The 26,783-nt window shown below is 39.7% G+C and overlaps 1 protein-coding gene across 1 annotated transcript in view; it reads left to right on the top strand.

Annotated features, from left to right (window-relative positions):
* Positions 1–26,783, top strand: part of LOC123971083 (carboxyl-terminal PDZ ligand of neuronal nitric oxide synthase protein-like) — a 223,364-nt gene that overhangs the window by 184,692 nt on the left and 11,889 nt on the right. The window contains exons 9-10 of the mRNA XM_046049669.1: positions 4,812–4,977; positions 9,081–9,257. Of these exons, the coding sequence (XP_045905625.1) occupies positions 4,812–4,977; positions 9,081–9,257 (343 nt within the window). The remainder of the gene's footprint in view (positions 1–4,811; positions 4,978–9,080; positions 9,258–26,783) is intronic.

Here is a 26,783-nt window from a genome sequence, read left to right as displayed (position 1 = left end):
GAAAGAGCCATCAGAGATTGTGATTCCCCAAAATGTCTCTGCCTGGAAATACTGGGGAAATGCAAAAGCGTCCGTAGGTTGGTGGATGTAAATCAAACACCGAAACAAAAACAGTGCAGCACATGCTGTAATGTGAGAAACATTCACTGCAGAATCCATTTATTGAAGAGGGAGGGGGAAAAAAGTTGTCCTAAAGTGGAATCAAACTCAACCCTTTAGTTGCGAGTCCTGCGCTGTACTGACTGAGCTAACCAAACAACATGTTAATGCAAGTCAATATTATGGATCATATTCTCATCCACCATCTAATGGTTGAAAATATTTCTCTGATGCAAAACTTATTTGCAGACCCCTGCTGTATATTATTACTACTTCTTCTTCTTCTTCTAACGTACATATTCAACACAGTGATGAGTGTCTGTACTGCCTGAATTCTACCAGAAGTAGAACAAGAAGAACGTAGTGACAAAACGTGCTCTGTAGCGCTGTTTGTCCGTTTTCAGCTACTGTAGCAACGTGGCGACGCAACGTGGCGACGCAACGTGGCGACGCAACGTGGCGACGCCCGCGGTTATGTAGATATAAATGGCTCATTCTAAGGTTATAAAAACATAACGGTTTATTATGTAAGGTCTTTACACACCACTGAAAACATAGTTATGGATCTTATATTGCATTTCTATCAATAGATACTACCTTTAAGTAACAACTACATCTGTCTCACTCTTTCCTTCAGTTACCTTTTGCATATTAGACAGCTTAGTCCTTCTCGAAAATGTTCAAACTCCAAGGTTAAGCTTCATCAGACTATTGACAGCCACACCGTGTCTCGTGTCAGAAAATAATTAACAAGTGGTCTCTTTCGACGCACTGGGGTTCTGAACCATTCTTGTGATTTGAAACCTTGAGAATTTCTCCTTTGAAATTGTTGAACGCAATTATGTGCTCAGGATGGGAGATAGCTGAATAATATGGGAGGTGGGACCACTAACATTTGATTTGGAGAGTACTTTGAAGTAAAAATAGGGAGTTATTGCTGCTACAAAAGCTGCAGGAGTGCGTGTGTGTGTGTGTGTGTTTGGCCACGTGTGCTCTGAGTGAACGGTGTCTTTCTCCCTTCCCTCACTCCCCTTTTACATAAATGATTCAGAGTGTAATAGAAGTTTTATCCTTTCAGTCTTAAATTGAAATGGAGTCTGCTTTAATCTTGCAGACCACAGCAGACTGTGGCATTAAGGTTACATGAGGATCAGAGCAGCCACTGGAGCGCTGCTACTCCTGTCATAAAAATGTAATAGTGGGATTGAAAGCCACAGTAATTACAAAGATCTGGTGTCTGTTCCACATGTTTTTTCAGTACCTCGGACCTCGGATTGTGTAATTTTACAGTGTTCATAGTGTTAATGACAAAGAAAGATCAAAGTTTAGAAAACCAATTACAACTTGAATTATCAGTTGTTCTGCTGATTATTTTTGTTGTTGACTGTTTTGTTTATAATAAAGTTGAAATGCTTTCCACAGTTTTCCAGATTACAAGATTACATATTTAAATAGCAAATTTGTTTTGTCCAATAGTCAAAATCAAACATATTGAATGACACCTAATAAATAATACACACTTAAAAACAAAGTATTCACAAAAAATTAAAAGTACAATAATTGTAAAACAAATAGATGTTTGAAAAGAAGAAGTCACCAGCTCATACTAAGATGATTGATGACTTGATGATTAATTTCCTTTCAATCAATTTATTGTTTGAGCTCGAGTCAAAATTTATATTTCAATTAACATTTATATAGATGTGTGTAGTCAGCTGCTCTATATCTAACTTTAAACTGCTTCAGCTTAGATGCTGTAGGTGAAACACATGTCCATCTATTGATTATAAAACTTTAGTGTCAGCACCAGCAGCTCTGCTTATGTTCCTCTGTTTGTGACAGAGATGCTCACAAGTCTTTGAGCTAGAGTCCAAGTCAAGTCTCAAGTCTCTCATGGTTATAATTAAAGTTGTATCACCTGCTGCGTTCAAACAAGGCTGCTTATAAAACTGCTTCTCTATAAGGGATTCTGTAACTCTAACCTGTTTTTCATTTACAGAGCCACAACCATGTAATGTGCAGTGCAATTAATGACAGCTTATTAACTACTGTAAGTCAATACCAACCGCAGGCTCTCAAACCCAGTGTAACGTTTACTAAATAAAACTGTAAGGTTACATGATCACCAATAAACCTGTAGCCTGTTTTTCGCTTACAGAGCACAGCCATGTAGCCTAATTTACAGTGCCTCTACAGCTAATCACAGCTTATAAACTACTGTAAGTCAATATACCCCCAGACTCTCAAACCAGTAATAACGTAATAAAACTGTAGCCTGTTTGCAGCCACCGTTAATAATTAACTTGATGGCAGCCAGCGGGGCGTAAATGATTACGTTAATTGACCACCACAAAGTTTGGCGAGCAACAAACAAACTCTCATTCATCATTTCATAGCACAGTCGGAGTTAACCTCTCGTAGGTCAAAAGGAAGAAGCAAGCTAACATTAGATGGCCAATGCTGAGCTAAACATGATGACTAACCTCAGGTTACTATCCTATTTTGCGTTCAGCGCTTCTTTGTTTGGGTCTTGTTGTATGAAGTTTTGAAGCCAAAGTTTATGATGAATGGCACATCAGCTGCCGGTGTTTATTGTCCTCTCTCACATGTGGCCGCGCGCAGCAGATCCGTAGTAGGTTATAGGTAACGCAGGGAGGGGAGGAACGGCATGTTCATCCGAATGTTTCCTAAAAATAAACATTGCCTACGAGTCCCACACCTCAAGTCAAGTCTGAAGTCACCGTGTGTGCACCGTAAGTTGGACTCGAGTCCGAGTCTCAAATTCGAGTCCCCGTCTCTGGTTTGTGAGGTTTTTTTCTTCACACATCCAGAGGAGTTGTCACTGATTGATCTGCTTCCTTCCAGCTGAAAAGACACTCAGAAGGTTCTCTGTATTTTCTCGACACTGCTGTGATTAATTACAACGCAGTAAAAATACAGTGTAATTGATCAATCACTGCCACCTGCTGAGTTGAGTCAGTCAGATCCTAAAGCCTCTCATCTCCTGATCCTTTTAGTTACTAGTCGAAGGCCTAAATAATAGCTGCATTTGTTAAAATAATGGCTTTTGCTATGTGCAATAGCAATTTGCCCATTTTCCTGGAAAGATAATATATGTAATAATAGTGTACTAATTTACTACACAAAATCTATGAGGATGTTTCTCCCATGTCTGATAGATGCCTCTTCTCAGAAGCAACATTAAGTCCTAGTTTTTCATGTGTACAACCCTTTTGGTCTGGTATTTTTGATTATTTTTGGCACAAGTCAAAACCTCTAATCTAGAACCAGATTCTTTATGTGCCGTTCTTAAGTAATCTGAATCTGCAGTGAATCTTACATCAGCTCAGAAACCTTTTCTTTCCTGTTCCCTCATGACATAAACATCAATTCTGCCCTAACATTTAAAATGTGGCTGAATTATTCAATTAAATTTTATTTATATAGCACCAGATCACAACAACAGTTATCTCATAGCGCTTTTCATAAAAGAGCAGGTCTAGACCGTACTCTGTGATGTTATTTACAGAAACCTGACAATTCCCACCAAGAGCAATCACTAGGTGACAGAGGCAAGGAAAAACACTCCTTTTAAGAGGCAGAAACCTCGAGCAGAACCATGGCTCAGGGTGGGCGGCCATATGCTTCGACTGGTTGGGGGGAGAGGGAAAGTGGGAGGAAAGGAGGGAGGGAGGGAGAGATGGGGGGGAGCAGTCTACACAATATACACACAGAGGTACAGATAGTAAAGGTAATGTTGCTATAGACTGAAAGAATAGTAATGTTTATGATAATAATCGTAATGATAATGAATGACTAAACACCTTACAGTTAGATAAGATGTGTTTTGCCTTGAAGACAATCTATGTTTTTCTCCTTGGCAATATTTTACATTATCATGGAAATATGAAAGGATGTGAGGAAGCGAAGATATAAATTGAATATGGGTGGTTTAGTGTCACAGGGTGTGATTATTTAGACTCTTATTGCCCTTTTCACCCTTTTTTCTCCTCACTTTATTTTGTTCTTATTACTGATCTGTCCTGTTTTCACTGATTGAATGTCATGTGGATACTTGTCTAACACATGTCCTTTGGCTTTATTAATGTTAAAGTGAATTTGAGTGTATTAATCTTTTAATGGTGTTAGTGGAGGCCGTCTGTATAAAACACTACGGCACAAATAAAATAGTGTATTTTCGTAAGCATGTAAACTAACTTTTGCTCACAATTCCACAATTCAGGGCTTCACCAGTGTCGTCGTGATTTCAGACATAAAAATGACAAATATGCTACAGAACACCTGTTAATAGTAACTCATAATTTTGACTTATAAATGTCCTAAATATCAATGTACTGCTCACCATAGAGCGCCTTTTGTAATGTTAGTCAAGTATGAAAAACATGAGGTACAGTTTGGAAGCTTAGTGGACAATGAGTAGCTTGTTGTAGTCTCTGGTATTATCTTTACTCAAATATTTGAAGCAAACAGCACTGATTACCCTGATATGACATGATGTTGGAAAGGTCAACAGAGTTTGACCATGGCCGTCAAGTGGAGTGGTGTGTATCTATGTGTTTGGGGAATCCAGATAAGGGCAGTGCTGATTTTATGAACAGTGTCCTGAGAAAAATTTACTGAGCATCTATCCCTCCCTGTTTTCTCCTCCTATATCTTTCCAACTATCTCTTGGCTCACCTCCTTGTGTGCAGGTCCACCTGTTGAAGGACCAGCTGAGTGCAGAGGCCACGGCTCGGCTGGAGGCCCAGGCTCGAGTCCACCAGCTGCTGCTGCAGAACAAAGACCTGCTGCAGCACATCTCCCTGCTGGTTAAACAGATCCAGGAGCTTGAGACCAAGATGTCTGGACCCAACTCCAGTGAGTAAATCACATACTGTATGCTGGAGTTTTCATATACATGAATGCGCACTTGCTGACATGTTAAAGTACTTGCACAGGCATATAAAGTGTGCAAAGCTGCATAGAAACAGACACATATGTATGTTTTATATGAAGGGATGTGCATTTTACCATTTGTGTCTGATATCACCCTTTGCTGGTAGCCAGTAGGAGAAATAACACCAGCAACAGGTGTCTGTAAGAGCTGCACAGCCACAACATTACGTCTGGACGCTTTAGCTATTATGCTCTGATTTTGACCCAGAAAGGTAAAGACAGGTTAGCATCCACCACAAACAGTACAAACAACAGCCCATCAATTATTCACTTACAGTAAAATAATATTTTGGTCATGTGCAACACAGGCCTTTGTTCTCTTAAATACTATAAGAACATCTACCTTTGAATGTGTTTTATTATAGAAAATGTTTAGAAATTTGTATCCTGCCTTTGGATCAAGTTGTGTATCATAGTAAACCTAATGATAGACAGATCTAGTTCAGTAGTGACCAATGACCAAGCCTATTAATTAGATCTCAGAATATTTAACAAACTCACCTAAAACTACATACTGGTCCCCATGCCTCACCTCTTACCTGATTTCACTGGCTAACAAATGATACAAAATAGTCCACAAGCAGCACATGTCCTCTGTTATCATATACTACATAAACCACATTTCAACTGTAATATAAGATTATTTCAAGTTTATATAAAGACTACTACTACTTAAAAAACTTTAGGTAGTTATCAATACTCCTAAAACACCATGTAAGACGCCATTCGCTACTTATTCAAAACATAAAACAGGAAAAGATAAACAAAGGACATGAGACAATGTAACGTGTCAGAAAGACACACTGTAATAGGCCTGTCCTTAGTCACCTGCCTAGTTTCCCTGAAACACCGACCTTCCCAATCCTCAGTAAAGGCAAAGACAAAAACTCCCACAGATACGTACTATGAAAGAAAGCTGGCCTAACTAAACCATAAAAGGGACACTGATGATAAGAAAAAAGAAATAAAAGATGGACATGACGGAGGCATACAGATGGTAATTTAGATTCTTACGCCACCACCTCGAGGTCAACTCACACTACCGCTGTCAGGTAAAATCCTCGCATGCGGCAGAGCAAACATCCAGCCACACATACACAGCAGTACTATCTACGACAGCCATGTTCAGCTCTGTATGCACTCATACTGACAGCAGACAGAGTGAGGGTACTGCAGACGTAGACAGGCTTGTAAATGGAAATTCCTACATTAAACCTTCTGAGCACCAGTGTGAGACCAGATTCTGTTGTCGTATCAGCCGCTCTGTTTATCATGCACCACACACATTCTGCCATTCTTTCGTCCACACCCCCCCTCTGTCCTTTTCATCACGCTCCCCAGATCTTCACATATTGTTAAGCCTGTTCATCAGCTATTCAGACAGACAATCTTCTCAGCACTATTGCAATCCAGCCTTCCCTCCAGTTGTCACCCTGCAAGAAACATCTTTTATCTTATCAACATTTCAGAGATTCAGTGGGGAAAGTATTTGCTCATTGTCACCTCTGCATGTTACACATTTTAAATGCACCTAAATTTGCACAAGGTCAGGGAAACCGTTCCATGGACGCACTTAATATGTCATGGATTGTTAACAAATTTACAGCAATATACCTGTGACTTATCAGACACAGGCACACAACTAACAGTATCAGTTAGGACTGCGTTTCATCTGTAGTGTGTCAGAGTGTCCATTTGTGCAGTTTTGTGCATGCTGGCTCACTAGCATGTCTTATTGACACACCTCAATGGAAAGGAACCGTCATTCATGTTATTAGTTACACCTGTCCTTTTCCTGCTACCACAATCAAAAATGTCTCCCGTGAGAAAGGTCTATTTCACAGCATTTTCACAGCATTTAGTAGAATTTTACAGCACAAAACATGGTCTGACTAATAGAGAAGAGGTGGCGATCCCATTCAGGAGGTTTAAGACCAGTTCATTGCTTGATCACTAGAAAGCCTCTAAAAGGAATACTCTGCTGAATATACGTTTTGCGTATCCAAAACTGACCTCCTATAGGTTTGAAAGTGGCTCTGGAAAGTTAGATGTTTTCTCTATTGCGTAAGCTGTAGATAGTTTAGGAGTCACAGTAGTTACAGTGGATAACCGGAGTCATGGCAAAAACGTCACAGAAACGTCTTAAACCACTCTGCTGATGATCTGTATGTTTAGTATATTACAAACAATTGTCGTTTTACGAATAAATCACTAAAAAACATTGATTTTAGGACTTTTCAGGAAGCAATATCATTTGTGTTTCTAGTTGTTTTATGCAATTTTTTCAATTTAGTGGGGTATTTGGTAAATGGATTCCTTTTTTCTTTTATCCAAAGCACACCAATGTCAGTGAGCTAGCAAGGTGCTGGCCTGACCATCAGGAGCTATTTGGGGGTTCAGTGTCTTGCCCAAGGACACTTCAACATGTGGTGCTGGGGATTGAACGACCAACCCTGCAATTAGATGACCCACTCTACCTCCAGAGCCACAGCAGTCTTAGCAGTATTTACTAAGACTAAGGATGTAAATTAGCTCAGCTGCAGTTCATTGATTTACATAAAGCACTGCTAAAACCTTTTGGAGTGGAGCGCACAAGAAAGTGGATTCTGCTGCTAGGGTGCGATCATCCTGCAAAACGAAGACTATATGTGAGGAAATATAGTATGGACTGATGTTGTCAGCCTCAAAAAAAGATCAGTGATTGAATGACAAATTAACAATAAGTGTGAGAGATTTGTGGTAAAACGTTTTGACTAAATGATCTTCAAACTGATTAAGAAACAGCCTACTTAATAAGTATTACTGGCTGCTTCAGTAATGTCGCACTGGACAGGAGCTGTTACGAGCCATTAAAAGTCAGTAAAAACACATATTCAAGCAGGAGGCAACTGCAGGAAAAAGACATCTAAAGTAAAAAAATAAGGTTTTTTAGTCGCTGCTCTTTTGTCTTGTGTTGTGGTGCTGAGTGAAGAGGTCCAGTAAAGTAAGGCTGCATTCAGTTTGGAAAAAAACACACCCCTCTCATTTATTTGAATGGAACCAGTCCATTGGCGCAGCAGCAGTGCCGATGCAGGGACGCCCAACAAAAAAATTTAACCTGGCTCAGCTTTTGCTGAAATGCTTTGCAAGGTCTTCTGGGAAGTATTAATAATGTTTACCCCGCGATTGTCATGACTTAAAATTGCTGCTGCCGAGATAACTTTCCAGAGTTGTCTGTGAGTATTACCAACTGTCGTGCAGCACTTTTGCGTCTGACATTAAACTGTTACACAAACTGTATTTTATGTCTCACCGATGCCTAAAACAACACTCCCCCACCAACGCAGCCCCCTGTGCTGTTTTAACACAGGGCTGTGTTCGGTGTGAATCCCCGCTAACTTTCTGTTGCATCTTTTCATTTGTGTTTCTTTCATGCTCCATGTGTGTCGCAAAGCTTTTCCCACACTTCAAATTTCAGATTACACTGCAGTAGTCGTGTGAGAAGTGTCTTTGGGTATTTTGATTGATGTTACTGATTTTTGAGAACACTACAGTAACTGCTGTGAATCCAAACTGACTACAGCTGCCGCCCTCCATGAAGTAGCCAACTGCAAACTTTCATCTTTCGTGCCTTTTTGGGGTTAGTATTTGATACTGAAAAGGTGGAATATTCCTTTAGTGTATCTTTCTCTGTTTTTGAGCTCCAGTTCTCGTTCTCTGTGCCCATGTAGAAGGAAACAAAACATGTTTCACTGAGCAGCCTGATGATGATGAAGTGCTTTGAAACATGTTTTGTTACCCAATATAAAAACACATTGATTTATTAGTAACTGAGTGATTGATTTTGTTAGAATTTTCAAGGAGCAGTAATCTGATATCTGCCACAATTCACAGATATCTATATTACATACATTATTCTTCTGCCATGATCCAGCAGGAGGGGAGATAGCAAATGAATTTAAATGAAGGCACAGTGGAACTTTTACTGCTCATTCATCACTGTTTTGCTTCCTTCCCCTCCTTTCTACCTTACCTCATCTCTCCAGTGGGCTCTCAGGACAGTTTGTTGGAGATCACCTTCCGATCGACAGTAACTTCAGTGATCTGCGACCCTACAACACCTAAACCCGAGATGTCTGCCCTCAACCTGCCCATGCTTGGCACCACTGACGGGACCAGCAACGCCTTCACGTCTTCGAATGGGACTCTGGGAAGCCCCCTAGGTAGGGACCAGTGTCTTCTCAAACTGGAGTGTTTCCGTTTCCTGCCGGGGCCTCCGGCTCCTCGCCTCCCCACGCCTCCCCCGCTGCTCAAGGCTAACAGGCCGGAGAGCAAAGGTCAAGAGGTGTCTGAGGGCACAGCAAAGTTGTTGTCCCGTGACGTGAAGTCTCTGGGCTGCCTGGACTTTGCCAGCTTTCGCGAGTCAGGTATCGCCTCAGAGTACGAGTCAAATACAGATGACAGCGATGACAGGGAGGATGATGATGAGGGGGATGACGATGAGGAGGAGATGGAGATCTTTGGCTGGGGGACGGACGAGGAGACGCTGAGGCTGCTTAATGTTCTCAATAGACAGGGAACTCCTGACTGTCTGGGAGATGAAATAGCGGTGTAATACACTAACCTCCTCCCCTGAACAATCCTGTCAAGATAAAACACAATAGCCTTGACCTGTTTTTGTCCATGCACTTCAGACCACTTTGTAGTGATAACCATGTAGCGAACTAACCACTGTCAGACGTGCACAATTATGTATACAAGGCGTACATCAACATTTTGGTGTAATATAGTTTCATATAAGAGAATGGGAAACTCAAATACATAAATAAACTAATGCAAAGTCACTGAAGGTGGCAAGAGCTGAGGTAAGGACAACTTCAGTAGCCCTAAACTGGTCAAACTACTTATCACAGTCTTGGTTGGCTACCACAGGGATCCTGAACAAATCATTCAGTTTGGTGAAAAATATAAATCACCAGAGGCAAGGTAATAATTGTTATAAGAACTACCCCCTCCCTCCAGCGTGTCTGTTCTTCTAAAAAAATAGCCTATATATTTTTTATTTATTTATTAAATAATTTATTTAGTGTTATTACTATGTTGTATTAAGTATCGAGACTGTCGGACAGTCCTGGATCAGGGCTACAGCTTGAGTTAAAGTGAGCCAAAAATGCATCCCGATCCCTCTAGAGCTCTATGAATGTACTAAGGCACCAGAAACTACTGGGGTTCTTGGCAAGTTTTAACATCAGAGTCCAAGCCGTCACACTCAGAGAGTCAGTGCATGCATTCAGCTAGGGCAGGGATTCTCAACCAGGGGAGAGCCACGTGTTGAGAATGCCTGAAAAGTAGCTAGCAGGCGAGCAGACAAGTTGAAACAGTGTGGTAGAAGTGATGGTTGACATAGTTAGCTTTAAGTAATGGATAACCAGTTGATGATGGATAAACAAAAAATGTTAGCTTAAAGTAATGGGTAAATGGTGAAATAGCTAAAAGTATTGGATAAATTGTTAAAACGCATTAATAAATAATAAAGTAAGATGTAAGATGGTAATTCGCTAAACACACCGTAAGAATATTATTTATGCCATAAGTATTACTTATTGGTCACACCTGTAATACACGTCTCAGAAGACAACAGTGTGAATCTAATCTTTAATCTATATGCATACTCATGTACACTTATACCTTAAAATTCATCCCTTGTTTCCTTCCTTTATTTTTGCCTCTTTTCTTGACTACATGCACAGACCTCTTATCCATATATCATACACACTCACTTACACCCCCAAAATCTCCTCCCAGCTCTCTGTTGTTGAATTTAAATTTGAGATTTGGGAGCTATCTAACAAAATCAGGGAGTTGACCTTAAAAGTCTTTCCCCAGAAAAAAAAAAAAAAAAATCTAATGGTAAATTAGTCTGACTTTTTCATGAAGATGTCAGGATTTAACATGAAATCAAACCAAAAGCAAAGGTTAGTTCAGGGGTTGGCTCTCAATTCATCAGGGTTGGGAGCGTAGCTGTCAGTCAAGCTGGCAGGAACAAGACGACAGGGTTTGGGACTGGAGAGACTGATGAGCTCTTGTCCTTGCTGGAGTGAAAAGTGACTCTTCTGCTGAGCAAAGACGAACACCAGACCCGGGGAGGAACTTTATTACTGTCCCTGGGTTTGGAGAGGGAATGTCCTTTCTTGCTCAGCCCATTATTAATCAAAGACTATTTTTAGATAAAAAAATCTCTGTGTCTGTACTTTATGTACGAACTTTTTTTTCTACGTCATCACCACAGAACTGTTGGGCTGCTCCGTCCTTGACTTCTGCAGGCGCCCCTCTTTTTGTCTCCTCACAATTTGTTGACTTGGTAGTCAGAGCATGTTAGCACTCTTCTCACTTGTCCACACATTTTCATATTTTTTAATTTATGTAAAGCTGGGATTAGTTGGACCTCGAGGAACACTGTTTGTTTCCTTTATTCATCCCGTAAACAAAAACTCTTCCCTTGTGCCAGAACAGCAGCTCACAGATGACAGCCAAAAGTGGTCTAGTTTGTTTAAACCCAGCTATGTGTATGGCCTTCAAGCACAATGCAGTATTAAAGTATTCGTTTTGTTTCACAACGAAAGCCACAGAGTTTTCTTTCTACAAACTGTAGCCCCAGTTTATCAGAGCACTCCTGTCAAATCAACAGGGGAACCAGGCAAATGCTCAATGTGCTCACTATCTTTTGCAAAGAGCCTTTGCCTGATAAGATCAAACCAATCTAGTGAGAGTCCAGTAAACTAACTCCCAGTTAGCCACTTGCTTTCTGAGGGTGTTTGTATTAAAGGATAACAGATATTCAATCATAGGTTTTATTTGTCTGAACGTTTGTTTAGAAATTTGTACGAACTGTTCTGAATCAATCTCTGTAAAATGTGTTGGGGCCAGTGGTTCTAGCAAAACACACAGTTTTGACACAAAAAGGCTATTCAATGTTTAGTACCAGATTGATGTCTTCATGGGTCCAAAATTTGGACCTTATCCAAATTGCACTTGTGGAAAACCTCAAAAAGCATGCTTTTCTCCTCATGATGATGATGATGATGCAGAGATAAATTGTCTCACAGACCTAAGACATGTAGCAATAAACCAGGAACCTACCCTCAGAATACACTGAAGATAATTTCAGCCTGGCTCTGGTCCTGGGTTTGTTTTTGATTTGGGTAACTAGGGATGAAGTGGTCTCTTATCCCAGGCACCCAAACAAGCAGATTTTACTTGTTGATATAGGATTGAATTGAATGTGTGTCCATTCTTAATATGGTGTTTTTACAGAAATGACAGGAAATGAGGGGAGAGACAGATGGAGGATGACGTGCAACAAAGGTGCCTGGCCTAACTCTAACTGTGGACGTCGAGGTTCATGGTCAGCACTAGGGTGCACTGTCATTACATTTTCCACTTGCAATGTCTTCTTTTCATTTAAATTGAAACTAAACATTTGCCAGAAATTATAAATCAGACTTGAGTAACTTTTTCAAGGTATAAAAATAAGAAACAAACTCACAGCTAAAAGATATTATATAAACCGATGTTTCATCTCTAACAGGGAGCTGTAGAGTATAAAAATGCCATTTAAATCACATTTCAGCAACTGATGCAATCAACGTCAGATAATATGATAATTTAAAATATAATGAAACCGCCCTTGAAAAATATATTCAGACCTGTTGTAATAAATCATCAGTTAAATGCAATTACTTCAATATCAGGCCTAATCACATTTTGATTTGTGTAGAGAGAGGTTACCTGGAGGCCTGGAGACAGGGCCCTGTCTGGAGAGCAGTGAAAGGGATCATTTGGTGTTATCACTACGTTTATTTTATTATGTCCTCCCTCGTGCCCTTGACCCACAAATGACCATTTAAGTAAGAAAGAGAAAGCCAAAGTCCAGTGTCTATATTCACATTGATGACTTGTCACCTCTCCTAAAGGTGGGGAGGTTTGTGCCCATACAGTAAAGAAGCCTTCCAAACAAAACATAGTAAACACAAAGACAAAATGAAGTCAAAGAGAAATCAACAAGGTGATGGTTGCATTTAACTGTTTCCATTACCTGTCAAATTAAATTTTGTAAAATAAAATAAAATAATAAATAATGCTCAAACCTGAACATACAGCTTACACCAATTCACCAAGAATTTACAATATTCACACAGAGCCAAGAAGTTAATTAAGTAACTGATAATACCCAAAAAGTACTGTTCACAGTTGTAATGGATTACTTATGGATCCAAGCTCTTTCGTAATAGACCAGCCTATCAGAATGGAGAATATTCGGTGGCCAGAGAAATACTGAAGTCTGAGCTGTTTGTGGTCGGAAATGTGTTTAACCTCTTAAAACCAAGTGCATTCACGCAACGTTGCGAGCTTGAGATTGAGGCATTGTTTCTCAACCAAGCATATACACTTTTTTTCATTTCCTGAATTATCACTACATTCTCAGGTCACACCTAACAACAAGTATGATAAAATAACAGGAAAGACAAATAAAAACATTCAAATCCTATCAACATGTGTTGCCAGCTGGTGAAACTCACCATCCTCGCATCACTTTGCCAAAATTGGGTGAACCCAATATTTTCTTTTTTCTTTGACTCCGTATTTAAAGCTTGTTTTTGTGTGAAAACAACACTTCAAAGAGCACAGTTTCTTCTTGGACCTGGGGCACATTGTTCTTCTGTAAAATTTGTGAACACAAATGTTTTTCATTTTGCGTCAACCTTCAGTTTGGACCTTTTGTCCAACTGCAATTAGTCCTAACCCTGAAGTGGTCCTTTGAAAAAGAGTCAAACTCCCCTTACTTTCCAGTATTTTCCTTTCTGTTCCTGCGAAGACGCACAAAGGCACAAACTCTGTTTTCTCTTTCTGCATCTTACTCTTTTGCATTTCTCTATTCTAAGACTCCTCTCTTTTCTGTTCTTAGCTTGCTCTTGACACTTTTCTCTGTTCTAGCCTCTGGGGTAAATATTCTGGCTTCTATGTCTTCTTCTTCTCTTTCATATCTTCTATATTTCTCTCACATGTGTGCAACCTTAACCTTATTCCCCTGTCATTTCTTGAACCCAGCTCTTCATCTGACCTCTCCAAAATGCCAAACATACTGTATTTCTCAAAGGTCTCCTGTTACTGATTTTATCTATTAGCGATTCATGTTGTGTGGTTGCAAAAATAAGTACAGGCCTCTCTGCCTTTTACCTCGACAAAGATGCTGGAGGTCAGTAATCCCCATGTGAAGGTCCTGTGATGGAGAGAGAGAGTTACAAGGAGCAGCTTTTCAGAAAATGACTAATATTAACCATCTGTTCAGGGGGCTGTAGTGAGATCACACACCGAAGCAGAAGGGAAATTAGTTTCTTTTGTGAGTTATTTGTGTGGCAGGTTCAGTAGTTTGCTAGAAAGCTTGAACTCATTCCTACATTCTTAACTAGTTATTGATTCAGCCTCTAATGAATTTATGGGATAGAGTCGAATTCTGGCAAGAAGAAGGTGCATGTGTATTTGTAGTTTCTGGTGTGTATGTGAGAGTGAGGTCAGTTGTGGTTAGGGTTGCCAACTTCAATACAGAAAAATGAGTACTTGAGTAATTTCGTTGAAAATGTCAGTTATAACATCAACTAGCTGATTGGCACAGGTTTTTAGTACACGGCCAGGAATGTTATCGGGCCCGGCTGATTTACTCATATTCACTCTCAGCAGGACTCTCCTCACATCTGCTGTGGATACTGACGGTGGCCGGTCCTCTGGAGGTGGAGTAGACTTTACGGCTGACTCCTTGTTGAGGAGTTCAAAGCGAGCATAAGAGGTGTTAAGCTCATTTGGTAATGTGGCCTCACACATGATGGAGGAGCTCCTGCTTTTATAGCCTGTGATGTTTGGCACATATCTTTGATGTTGGTGGTGTTGAGGTTTCTCTCCAGTCTCTGCTGATGACTCCGCTTTGCCTCATAATGCCAGCTTTCACTTATCGTAGCATTAGTCTTAGGTCATTAAGTCTCAGGCTCCCTGACACACGAATCGTGGCTGGAATAGTGTTGAACAAGCCATGAGGAAATAGACATTGGTTGTCGCATAATCCCTGTACAAAGCAATTTTATCACATTTGCTCCTGGATGAGCAGATCCTGGCTGCCAGTATGATACGTTTTGTGTTTGCTGCAGGCATCAATTGATGTTTGTTAAATGACATAAGCCTTATTTTACAAAATAATCTTAAAGTGACCCTTCTTGTGTTACTTATTATGTTTGGTCTTTTAAACAATTCAATTTCACTCTCTGGTATCAGACTCTATGCTTTAAACTGCTGAATTGCTGGGTCTAGTCTGATCTCAAATCTTCATCTCTGTCTCAGTTTGTTGCTCTCACGCACTCTGTGGTTTCCTCCCTCCTGTCACCACTAATTAATTGTCTGATGGGGCTTGTCATTGCCATCTGAGGGCCATGTTGCCTACCAGTCGTACCAAGCAGAGCAGGCAATGGTGACTTGTATCGATTTTCCTGTCACAGGCGAATGTTGTTTGAAACTGGGGTTAACTACTGGGACAGCAAGGGAACAGCACAGATCAATACACTTCTTTACAAGCTCTGTCTGTCACCTACAGGGAAACACTTAAATACACACACATACCTGGTTTAGACCTAGCCAAATAATGTCTCACACACCTACACATTCTCTGGCTCCTAAAAATATTTCTGCTGGTTGGTTATAACATACTGTTTAGTCTTTAAGGAATAGAACAGAGACAATATTTATTGTTTTGGTACTTTTCTCCAACTATTTGAATTTTACAATGAGGTTAAAGTGCTGACTATTAGTTTTAAGGCTGTTTGAGGATGTTTACATCCATATTTGGGCGACAGAGTAGGACTTGTAGCCCTTTTAATACACATTCCCCCATTTCAAGGACAATGCAGCAGGATAATGGTCCTAAACATACAGGTGAGGCAACAAGCATTTAGGCCCAAAAAGATTTGTTCCTCACCGGTCAAGTCAGTCACATGACCTCAAACTGACCTTGTGTTTCACTGCTGAATGCCATACTGAAGGCAAAAACTTTACTGGGCCTTGTGGAAATTGCATTGCTGCAGTTTTTAAATTTATAGGGGTAGACTACAGATGTGTGGCGACTTCACTAACGCTTATGTGGCTGAATCCTGGTTGACAGAATCCAAACTCGAGTGGAAAGCCTGAAACTATCACACATGGGTGTCCACTTATCCAAAATCTTAGTTTGATCAAATGCATTCAGTGACACACATGCATAAAAGACACACATGCGCCACACAAACAGCTACAGAGTATTAACTTGTGAGGAGTTAGCTTAGCTTGTTGTGTTAATGTGAAATGGTGCTGACAGAGACATGCGGGCTTAGTGGTTCACAGATAAACAAACACTCACAACAACAGACCATCAAAGTGCTGAAATTAATGACCATGTCTGCACCAGACGAGCAGAGGGAATAAAGGACTAAAGCTGAACATTAATGATCACAACCAAACAGGACTCCACTGAACAGCCAACATTCACACTGAGAATATAACAAATGACTGCTTTGTTTGTCAGTCAGTTGTTCAAGTTATTTACCAAGCAAAGTGCCAAATATTTGCTGTTTTTTCTCTGTTATATATCATTGTGAATTTAATATCTTTCAGTTTGGGACTGTTGGTCAACCGAACAAACAATTAGACATGGTATCTCCGCTTTAATCTTTAATCGCAGAGAATTGCATGCACTTCGCGTCTCCTCGTGGGTGTATTCCAAGTAGCTTGCTGTTTAAAAACGATTTAATATTCTTTGTGAGCTTCATCAATAGTGATAAATGATCAAACGTCCTGCAAAGTTCACACACAACTCTGTGTCTCCTACTTTAAGGGTTAAAAACCTCTTCCTTTCACATGTTTATTTACTGTATTGTATGTTGATATTTATATCATAATAGGCTGTGTATTATCTTACTGGGAGAAAAACACTAATTGTATGTAAAGACCGACGTTATGTACCCCCATATAGCCAAAATGGTATGATCCTCGTTTCATAATGGCTCTGCAAAGATTCGACTGTGAGTCAAATCAGGCTCCTTCTACCGAATCTTCAACTATTCCGGGTCACCTCTAAAGCATAGTCTGCTATTGTTTATACTACTGGTTATTCCCCTGCAGCATTACATTCACAATCCTTGACCACATTTTCCCATCAGGTCATTGGATTTTAACTGCCGACCTTCCACTCACATCTCTAACCTCTTGGCTGCCACTGCAAAGCCAGATTAGAGTTTCTTGTGGAGGCGTTTGTCTTGCATTTTCCTCACCATTCACACAAATATGCATACACATTTAGAGGCAGCAGGGACTTGAACAAAGCTGCGCTCATGTTCTGACTAGATTTCAGCTGTGGGTCAACATCTGGATGTGGTGGCATTTCACTTTGATGTTCCCATGATGCTTTGCTAAAGGCGATACTGAGCGGCTGCTTGGCATGGCACATAATCTGGAACATGTGGAGCTCCCGATGTAAAGGGCTAAAAGAGCAAAGTGATATTGAATTGCAGCACAGCTGTCTGTCAGCCCGTCAGTCTTGTAGCATTTCTTCCTTTTTTGCACAGCTTCCTTTTTGTTTCTTCTTATATACGCTGACAAAAGCAAGCTGACAAATTTAACACACACAATCTTGATTTAGAATGGAGGTGAATGTCAGCGTCAACTTTAAAACTACTCCCACTGAGGCCGTAGAACTGAAGGGGAAAGACAAGAGACACATGATCGTTTTTAGCTTTTAGTCAGTAATATTTAACTTTTTTAGTGTTTGATAAGACACACAGACACATAGCAGCTCCCCTTGGTTCACACTGTCTTGTTAAGGCCAAATTCATCTTGTGAGGCCCTTCAAGCCTTTGATTAACTGCCTCTCTGCAAAATGGTCAAAAGTATGTGGACACAAATTCCTGCCCACATACGTTTGTGCACTTTTGTTTGGTCTGGGGCTATTATGGTTTGGGCTAGACCCCTTAGTGCCAATGAAGGGAAATCTTAATGTTACAGCATACAGTGACATTTTAGACAATAGTGACAACTTTGTGTTTGGTCTTATTTCCAACGTCAGTGGCCAACCGCACTAATGCTCTTGTGGCTGAAAGGGAGCAAATCCCTGCAGCCAGGTTAATCCAGAGCTGGTAACATAATATGGCTTTTAACAAACAACCTTACAACAATTGAAGTACAATGCTAAAAACACTCAGAGACACAAATAGAATCACAAAGGCGGAGAGTAATCTAATGTCAGCAACAACAGACGTCGTTATTTTTTACTTGTTACCCTTGCTGTTTCTTTCATGGCTACACTCGTTCTTCTGACTCTCAGACGCTCATACTCCAGGGAGCCTTGGGTCCAGACAGACAGCGATTTGGCAAATGGCTGAATGAATTATTGATCTGATGACTTTGATACAGAGGGGACTGAAGCCACACAAGCATGTCTGGCTAAAACCTGTAATCCTATAGTATGCTGTTTGTATTCTGATCTTATTTTCTTTGCCCATTTTTACTATCATTATCAGAGTGGGCAATATAATCAAATTTTTTTGATTACGTTATTTTTCTTAGTATCTTAGTACATTAACAGAGTTGTCCTCTTGATTTAAAAAAAAGCTTTCATGAGTACTGACATCTTCTGGAAACATATACAATATTTCAGCATTACTACTTTATAGTTTTGTTTTGAGATCAGATATCATAATGTCTGAAGAGTCAGCTCCTACAGCTTAGTTGTGATATTTAATGTTAAGTGGGGAGAACAAGTATTTGATACACTGCTGATTTTGCAGGTTTTCCTACTTACAAAGCATGTAGAGGTCTCTAATTTTTATCATAGGTACACTTCAACTGTGAGAGATGGAATTTAAAACAAAAATCCAGAAAATCACATTGTATGATTTGTCAAAAATGTTTTGTAATTTACTGTATTGACTGCTTCAAGTTTGGTCAGTAATTTCCCAGAATCTTTATGAACACATGCCAGCTAGTGGAGTGAACTCATTCCATGCGGCTGTGGGTTTTACATGCATGTGGAGAGGCTAAGCTTGATTTTTACCGTACTCATGTAAGTAGGTTGAAGAAAGCAAGCTTTCCTAGCTGAGAAAAATGGACATTTGTTCCCTTTAATTAGAACATAACGTGCTGTGGCTGCAATGCAGTGTGGTTTGTTGAGACTGTAAGTAGAGAGGTTGAAACTGTATCTTGGCATCTGTTATGACGGGTTTCTCCCCATGCGTCATTATTTTGAAATCTAGTGCAACATAGTGAGTCAGAAAGGAATGTCAATAAAACTGATATTTATTGTTGACGTGTTAGGGCCAAGACTTTCTGGATTGCAGCTGCAATCGAAATGTGTATGTGACATTACAAGTCGGGAAAATACAACACTACGTAAAAATTAGACTCAAAAACGCAAAATCAAGTCACTTTTTGGCAATGTTGGTCAGCCAGCCCACCATTTTGGTCCAGACTTAAATATCTCAACAGCTATTGGATGGATTACCATATCCATATTTCTGATGCCCAGAGGTTGATCTCCTGACTTTTCATCTAGTGCCATCATCAGGTGAAAGTTTTCACTTATCCTGTGCAATTTCAAAGCACCACTGTAACAGCCTCACAGAGCCTGCAGCATAGCTGTAGACTGTAAATTTATATGTAACCTTTAAGCATTTTCTGGTTATACTAATTGTTGTGTGTTCTGCTGGTAATGGTAGTTGCTGGTGTCACAACCTGATTCTAAATATTCAACAGTGCAGGATGCTCAGTTTCTATATAGCCTAGAGTTGTTGACTTGTGTGTAGTTGGAGTTGCATATGTCCAGTAATAAATGCATCCTGCCTGCATGTTTTAGCAATTTTGAACAAATAACAAAGTTTGTGGCGATGAGTTTATAGAGTATGTTTGCACAGTCAAATGAAGAACGTTTGCCTCCATTCTTTGTTGCTGACCAAATTTTAATTATTAATTTAAATTATTTCCCATTCAGAGGACACACTAATGCCAGTGTCCATGTCTATGTCATTGTGAGAGGCTTTAGGATACAAGGATACTCTTGCTGCTCTTTTAGAGTTTGTGAAAAATAATCATAATTTAATCTCATTTTTATAAATGGAGGAAAAGCAGCTAAGGTATCTGATGGGATCTGCAAGGTCATAACAGGATAAGAGGTGTATTGTTTTCTAGGCAGCAGGAAAAATACTTCACGTTACATTAGACGGAAACATTAGACTGCTGTACTGTTGAAGTGAACAAGGCAGTGGAAATTTTGCGTGGACCAGCTTAGGAGGCAATTTAAATGGAGGCTTTTCAATCTGTGCTTTTCAGATGCTGGATCAGGTAACCAAAACAAGTACTATGTGTGAGCCATCTGGAGGCTGTAGATCATCAAATCTGTGTGTTAACTGCTTTTCTGGAGTCAGTCTAATCGCTGTGTGGTGTATATCTCTATATCCTGAGCCTAAATCCATCACTCATCTCTGGCAAGTGAATAATGTGCTGTTAGTTTACCTCTATACATAATTTCTATATTTTACATAATCTTAAGAGTGGGTGTCCATTTTGTTTTCATTGTGCATGTACACAAGGATGCATAGCCGCTGGACTGACCCTATTCTGCCAAGAAATTTAGAAATGCGTCAACAAAGGCAAAGAAAGAAGAAGACCAGCAAGTAAACATGGACGTTAAGTATGTTGGTTTTATATATCTTTACAAAAATCGGCGTTGAAAATGTTTTATGAGGAAGAAAAGGCAGTCATCATTTTTATTAGGCCTTAAGGATACACACAGTGTCATTTGGTAAGAAACTAATGTTCTAATTTCATGTCGCATTATGAGCATTAAATGCTAAAGCTGCATGCTTGATTTGACTGACCACACGTCAGAATATGGACAACTGAAGATCAGAAGTTACCATTTATTATTCCTAGACTACTACATGTAACGCATTTAACACCAAATATTCAACAAGTCCCAAAGAATTGTTTTGTACCAGAGGTCTATCTGTCAAACCCTGCAGCCTCTCTGTCGTTCTGTCTGAGGTGCCCTGAAAATGATTTGAAGGCAAAAGGCTGAGACTGAGGTGTGCTGCAGAAATTGCTCTTCTATTGAACAGTCAGGGCAGGTCGGCTCACCTCATCTTACTTCTCCACCCTCTTCACAAAAGTGTAATCAGGATTGGATTCAGCGGAGATTATGTGAGATTAAACAGAGCGTCATTAGTATTGGAGAATTTTATATTTGTACATTCAGGGGCTTGTTTCAAAGTGTCATTAGTATTAGTTTCACTCAATAGTTTTGGTGCCATGTAGCCTAAATGCTGTTCCTGCCAATAAAACAATCCCGCAGGGAAAAACAGAGTTGTTTTGTATGAAAAGGTTACTTCAGGTAGAGAAAGAAAAAGGTAGAAGAATAACAGGGGGAACAGGGTCAGTTTTGTTAATGGGGCTTCTGTTTTCCCCTGAGACTGAGGGTCGGCCGGGAGGCTCAGCCTGTCACAACAAGATAGATGCTGACTGATGTTTTTGGGGTTGGAATTCAAAGTTTGCTGTCCTGCTTTGTTTACGATTAGGTAGGCCCTGTTCAAGAAGAGGAGGGCAGGTCAGCTGTGACACAAGAGGAAGGAGAGGTCAGCTTTGTCGATGGAGCCGACATCTGCAGACTTACTGCTGTGCTGTCAGTTCCTCCTGATGCGTTACTGAGTGCTGGAGAAAAATCACATTTGGCTAATTAGATTAGATAGAAACTTAAATAAGGGAGAAATTAGGCTAGAGAATAGCCTGAAGATGAGATTGGAGACAGATAATTCAGCAAATTAATGCAACTGAACATCGTCAATCATACAGGAAATAAATATATCAAAATATGGGGTCTCAATTTCAACATGTTAGATTTATCAAGACTTCAGTTGTTGTGTTGTTGTTTTTAAATTAATGTTTGATTGATTTTTTTTTTCTACCATCCAAGCAGGAAAAAACACATTCTAATGCAGGCATAGTTTTAAATCAAGACTGTTGCATCCTCCTGACAAGCAGCCTCTTTTGGCCGAATGAATAATGACTCTCATCTCTTAGAAGCAAAGGTGGAAGTAGTGTGACATTCGTTATAGCACCACAAAAGCTGTTGGGGTGGATGGTGGTTAGGGTTGATGGTTGGGCTTAAAAAGTGTCTAATATTGACACCAGATATGGTATTTTGCATCCCGTCTCTGATTGTCAGCTTTGGTTTCTTCTTCCCTAACCTTGGTTTTACATTGGAGGGGCTGAAACCATACAATGGTTGGTGTTTTCCTTGAAGGGACTCAAATGATGATGTGATCATAAAATGGTTGCAGATTCAATTTCTGACATTAATTGATTGACTAATAATTACCTGTAATTACTGGTTAGGGCCGAACAATTTGTGGCAAAATGTGTGTGAATATACCATATTAAATCATCAATATGGTCATGCTGCAGAGATGCCTTCACATCATATTCTACAAACATCTTTATTTGGTACCCATCCTTGCAAAAAACACACCTTAATCATTTAAGTATGTTTTTTTATAATGAAAATGACAATAATTATGTAAAAATTCCCTCCAATAATTCAAATCACATCGCATCATCATAACCCTTTGCTAAGCCACGCCCCGATTACACAGCTGGCCAATCACAGCGCAGTATAGGACTCGCTCTAACTGAAGTCCGACACTTTCATGGCTGCGCTCCATTGACTCTAATGTAAAAAGAGTCATTTTCTAGCTTTTTTTTTTGGCTATATTTTTCTAAGATCTGGTCAAACGCTGTTCCTGGGGCACTTGTAATAGTTACAGTCGCTACCCAGAGAGGTTGATGGGAGAAGTACAATTTATTCTCTTTCCAAAACCTAAAATAAATCCAAAAAAAATGTCGGCTGTGGGTTGTTCCTAATGTAATGTTAGTTAACTAACGCTAGCTAACTTCCTACTCAATGTAACGTAATAAAGTCCTACTGTTCTGCTTTGTAATGATTTTAATAATGAATAGAGGCCTACCAAGCTTTACAGGAACAGTGTAGATCGTTCATATCGTTGTCTTTTGTCTCAATCGTCAGGGGATGTGGTGGTTCACTTGTACTGTGATCAGTAGGCTTTAGCTTCTATCCTTAATTTTTTTCACATCCGTTTGAGTCAGTTTGACAGCCTGAATACAACCTTCAAATCTATAATGCAACTGCAAAACTGCTTCTTTCTGAGATCAATTTTTACAACTAATTTGACAATATTTCTCCGGGGAGTGCAGTAATAGACGGTGGCACCACCGACAGTTTGTCGGACTAAGGGGGGCGGGGCTTAGCGAGGGGTCAATTGCAGTATCAGTCAAAATAAGAACAATTTCATATTTTTTTCAAAATTATTCAGCCCTATTAGGTTTTGTTTGAAATAGAAGTCACTGGGGGGGGGGCAGTAATTTACATTACAATTTACATTACAAGAGAAGAAGAAGAGCAACTCGTATCTGTTTACATTGTGAATTTTATGTCCTCTTTATGAATCTCTGTAGCTATACTTGAACTGATGTGTGCACGCCATTTGAATCAACTGTGAGGATGGCAGACTCCGCCAATGACGATGCAAATATTAGATATAGGTAGCTAATGAGTATGAAGACAGTACATTTAATGTCTATATGAGTAGTTTTGGAAGGCACTTACAAACAATATATATAACACATAGCCTTTTAAAGGATATTACACTGTTATCTTGATTAGAAATACATAATCCATACAACCCTTCTGAAATACTTACAAGCCCATATATGCACACAGGAGTTTTTAGTTTTTTTCTGTATAAAGAGCGTTGTGAATGTGATGTGAATCTGATCTGAAGTGAAAGTGAAACACAGACGGGGCCAACTTTCCAAGCAGGAAATTACTAAAAGCAGGCACAGAGTGATGATGTGAAAGGCAGAGTGTCAGTCAGATTTCAGTCAGATAAATCAGAAACGTCTTCCATTAATCCGATCCTGCATACAGTCCCTCATCAGTCTGAGACAGACCCCCACCAGAGCCCACCCACCTTAATCATTCATGTTATAATGAACCTGGGTAAAAAATTGATGAGCGGCTCACACTGAGCAGGAGGTATCTTTCTTCCCTGCTTTCATCCTCGAGACGTGATTGGCCTCACTTAACACTAATACACACACCTGCAGACACACATGCATATCTTAATGTTGCCAAGTGGGGAGCTCTAACTTAATAAATCAGTGATAATGACCCTGTCTGGCCTGAGGATTAGTGTGTTTGGGTCTTCAAGTGAGTGTCCCTCATCCTCTCAGCCTGACGCGTATCTCTCACGACGACACAAACAAGCCTTTATTCTTGTTTTTTCTTTTAAAACCATCCTCATTGTAGTATTTCCGTTAAGTTTGTCTGGTTGCCATGAAAGTGCAAATTTTCAGACTTTCCTCTGGGACTTGTCGGCCATGTTGACAAGGTTGAGCTTGATAGTTCATTCTTGACGTTGAATACAGAGCAGTTGACAATTCAAATATTTCAACCCACGTACTCACTTTTTGTAGAGCTTCTGACCATTTCACATGATTGTCAACAGCAGATTGAGTTTGATGGGTAAGATCTTAATAACTTCAGAACTTTGCATTAGAAATCCTTGAAAATATTTCTCTCCATTCGCAGATTTATGACATTTTAATACATTTTTGTTGGGAATCAATATTAGACTGATTGATTTCTTCAGAGACTTTTTTTTGTAGTCACTTTTTTTGTAGCGTGAAAGTCTTAAAAAAACTGAAAAGGCCTGGGTATTTGTCTTTGAGAATAGTTCAAAAACAAAAAAGACACATCTATACACTACATATTACCAAAGAGAAGAAAAAGTCTTAGTGTATGTGTGTTTGTTCTTGTGGGGGCTCAGTCTGTGTGCTGGGTCTCGGTGACAGAAGTGGGTTACCCTCAGCTAAGAACAAAGCTAAGAGTTTGGCACTTTGATGCGGTTATGCCGAAACGAGATAATTACAACCTCACTGTGTCTGCCTGGCAGAGTCGAGCCGAAGTCAAGGCGCTTGCTAAGTTGAGTGCCAATTACAAGTTCCATGTGATGACAACTGTAATCATAATTACATCATAGCTCATCATTATTCCCTATTAAGATAGAGGATGTCTGTGAAAAATGACCCTGCAGTGAAAAATATACTTTATTATAGAGCAGAAAACTGTAATCGAGGTGTGAGGAGCTGAGGTGTTCATCTTTGTCAGGAGTAATCGCACTTAGATTAAACGCCAGATAGGGAGTATAATTACTATAAAAATGACAAACTTCCAAGTAATTAAACATGGTACCTTAGATACAGAATATTTAGGGACATTACATTTTTTCACACTGGAATTGGCTGTGGATAATAGAGTTTTGTTAAACTGGATGTCTCCACAGAGAGATTAGCGCACAGAGAGCCAATGAGGTGTTTGGGTTTTTTGAAAGCAGTCCTCTTTTACAGGACGTTACCCAAATTGAAAGTAGCAGCATTTGAACTACTTTCATTACTGATTAACCCATTAGTTATTTTTTGTAATTCTCATTCTTCATTATCATTGATATGATTTGAATAAAAGCTGACCTGGGAGAATGGGACTCATGAAACTGACGTGATTCTTCTCTCTCAAAAGATATTTGGCAGAGAACAAACAAGTTAAATACAGGCCTGCAATCAAATTACAGATGGAATTAACATTAATTATGGACAGCTGACACAACCTGCCACCTCTGCTTTGTCATTTTAACTGCAGACAGGTTAAAAAGCACAAGCTTCTACCTGAATTCTTTGCACACTGCTCTTTGCTAATGAGAAAGAGATAAATGATTATCATCAGAGTTAGCAAATCGGTGTGTTTTTCTAGGCTGAGGTGAACCAAAGGATCAGATTTTGATCTGCTTTATTTAGGGCCGATAGTAATCCATTCAAATGAGCCCGGATCAGCCCTGGTACCGATCATTAGTATCGGATCGGGACATCTCTTCTCATAATCATTTATTTTCTTGTTACCAAACTAATCAATTAATTGCCCTGTTATTTAAAGTCTAAAAGCAGTGAGAACCAGATTTGTGTTCTAAATAAAAGCGATGGTCTTAACACCCACTAAGTTCACTGTCACAGGAGTTTGCCTGGACTGTCATGTTGTGCTCTAGAGACTAGACTTGACCAAACACACTTGACTGTAATTATACTGTAGGATTAGCATGCATTTTCCCTTTAGGTTACTGTCCAATGTGTTGCAGAAGATTGCGTTATCATTTCAGTTTCAGATTCAGCCTGGCCACCCTCAGCTGGTACATGAGTGGGAGGGAGAGCTCGCTGCTTAAGTATTGTTGACCCACGTTGTCTTGTGTTGTCTCTTTTTACTGCTGTGTTTCTCTCCTTGCTCTCTTTCCTGTTGTGACGCATTAGATGTGATGAAATTACTGAAATTAACAACAAATCACCTGCGGGTTCTAGAGGGATTACACATTGGATTACACACTGAAAATAGCTTTCCCAACTGAGTGTTCTGTATCTAAATTTGTTTGTAATCTGACTGTTAACAGTGTTAATCCACAGAAGCTCTTAAAGAAAGACACAAAGAAGGAAATCCTCATTTTAGTGCTAATGAACGATAATTATTACAGATGGAATCCTTCAGGCGTGTTTACAATTAAAAGACA

This window comes from Micropterus dolomieu, linkage group LG05 (genome assembly GCF_021292245.1).
Source record: "Micropterus dolomieu isolate WLL.071019.BEF.003 ecotype Adirondacks linkage group LG05, ASM2129224v1, whole genome shotgun sequence".
NCBI lineage: Eukaryota > Metazoa > Chordata > Actinopteri > Centrarchiformes > Centrarchidae > Micropterus > Micropterus dolomieu.
Note: the sequence above shows the minus strand (reverse complement) of the source record. Positions and strands in the feature narration are given on the sequence as shown.